At 34.9% G+C, this 1,145-nt stretch overlaps 1 protein-coding gene across 1 annotated transcript in view; it reads left to right on the forward strand.

The window, feature by feature from the left end:
- The window catches only part of LOC107181923 (olfactory receptor 8H1-like), a 696-nt gene extending 400 nt beyond the window's left edge, over positions 1-296 (forward strand). Inside the window, exon 2 of the mRNA XM_015559191.1 lies at positions 5-296. Coding sequence (XP_015414677.1) covers positions 5-296 — 292 coding nt within the window. The remainder of the gene's footprint in view (positions 1-4) is intronic.
- Positions 297-1,145: the final 849 nt, after the last annotated feature.

Genomic DNA, 1,145 nt, shown 5'->3' on the forward strand with positions numbered 1-1,145 from the left:
CAAGATGTGTGTCTTATCTGTCAATTCTGTCCACTGTGTTGAAAATTACTTCTACTTCAGGAAAGCAAAAAGCCTTCTCTACATGTGCCTCCCATCTCCTAGGGGTCACCATCTTTTATGGCACTACAATTTTTACTTATTTAAAACCTCATAAATCCTACTCTTTGGGGAAGGATCAAGTGGCTTCCGTATTTTATACTATTGTGATCCCCATGCTGAATCCACTCATTTATAGTCTGAGGAATAAAGAAGTGAAAAATGCTCTCATTAGAGTCTTGCAGAAGACTATAATCTAATTAAGCATTGTCACCCTAATGCATTTAATTACAAAATTATAATAAAAGTACTCTTAGGAAACAACCCAACAACCAGCAAGGTAGCCTGTTGCTGTTTGAGGGATGAAGGCAGAAGTCACAAGACTTGTAGTTAAGTGACAAAGGATATTATTATTCAGAGCAAAAACAATTGCTGCAGTTCATATTCACATCATTTTTTCATACCCTCCTAAGTCCCAGGCGTGTGAAGAGGTGGGCATAGATGGATGAAGGCATGTAAAGTGGACTGCATCATAGGAAAGAATCATTGAGTATGGGAAACACATTTTGATGGTAAGCAGATTCATGTCTATCCTTTGTCTACAGGAACATTACCTCATTGCCCACAGTAGCTCAATGCAAAAATAACCTTGATATATAGCTCAAGCAAAATGTATACTTTTTTGAAAATTTCCAGTGTTTACTTTATAACATTATATTTGATTATTCTTTCTAAACACATTTAAAATGTTTAAAAGTCATCAAATCAACAGTACCAAGAATAGACCCCAAGGTAAGCTATGGATTTTAATAGGTATGTGTCAATGTGGGTTACTCAGTTGTAAGAAACGCTCCATTCTGGTGTGTGATTTGATGAAGAGGGAGAATATGCATGTTGATTGGGGGGTGGAGGTGTATGTATACGGGAAATCTCTGTACCTTTCTTTTCCTTTTGCTGTGAACCTAAAACTGCTCTAAAAAAATTAAAGTCTTTAAACAAAAGCACACACACATAAAATAAAAACTAAGAAATAAAGTGCAACCTCCTTTTTGGAGTTAAAAGTTTACTTTTTTACTAATTTAAAAGATTCAGTTAATATTTTCAATAAT

Source organism: Myotis davidii, unplaced genomic scaffold (genome assembly GCF_000327345.1).
Source record: "Myotis davidii unplaced genomic scaffold, ASM32734v1 scaffold874, whole genome shotgun sequence".
In the NCBI taxonomy this organism is placed as follows: Eukaryota; Metazoa; Chordata; class Mammalia; order Chiroptera; family Vespertilionidae; genus Myotis; species Myotis davidii.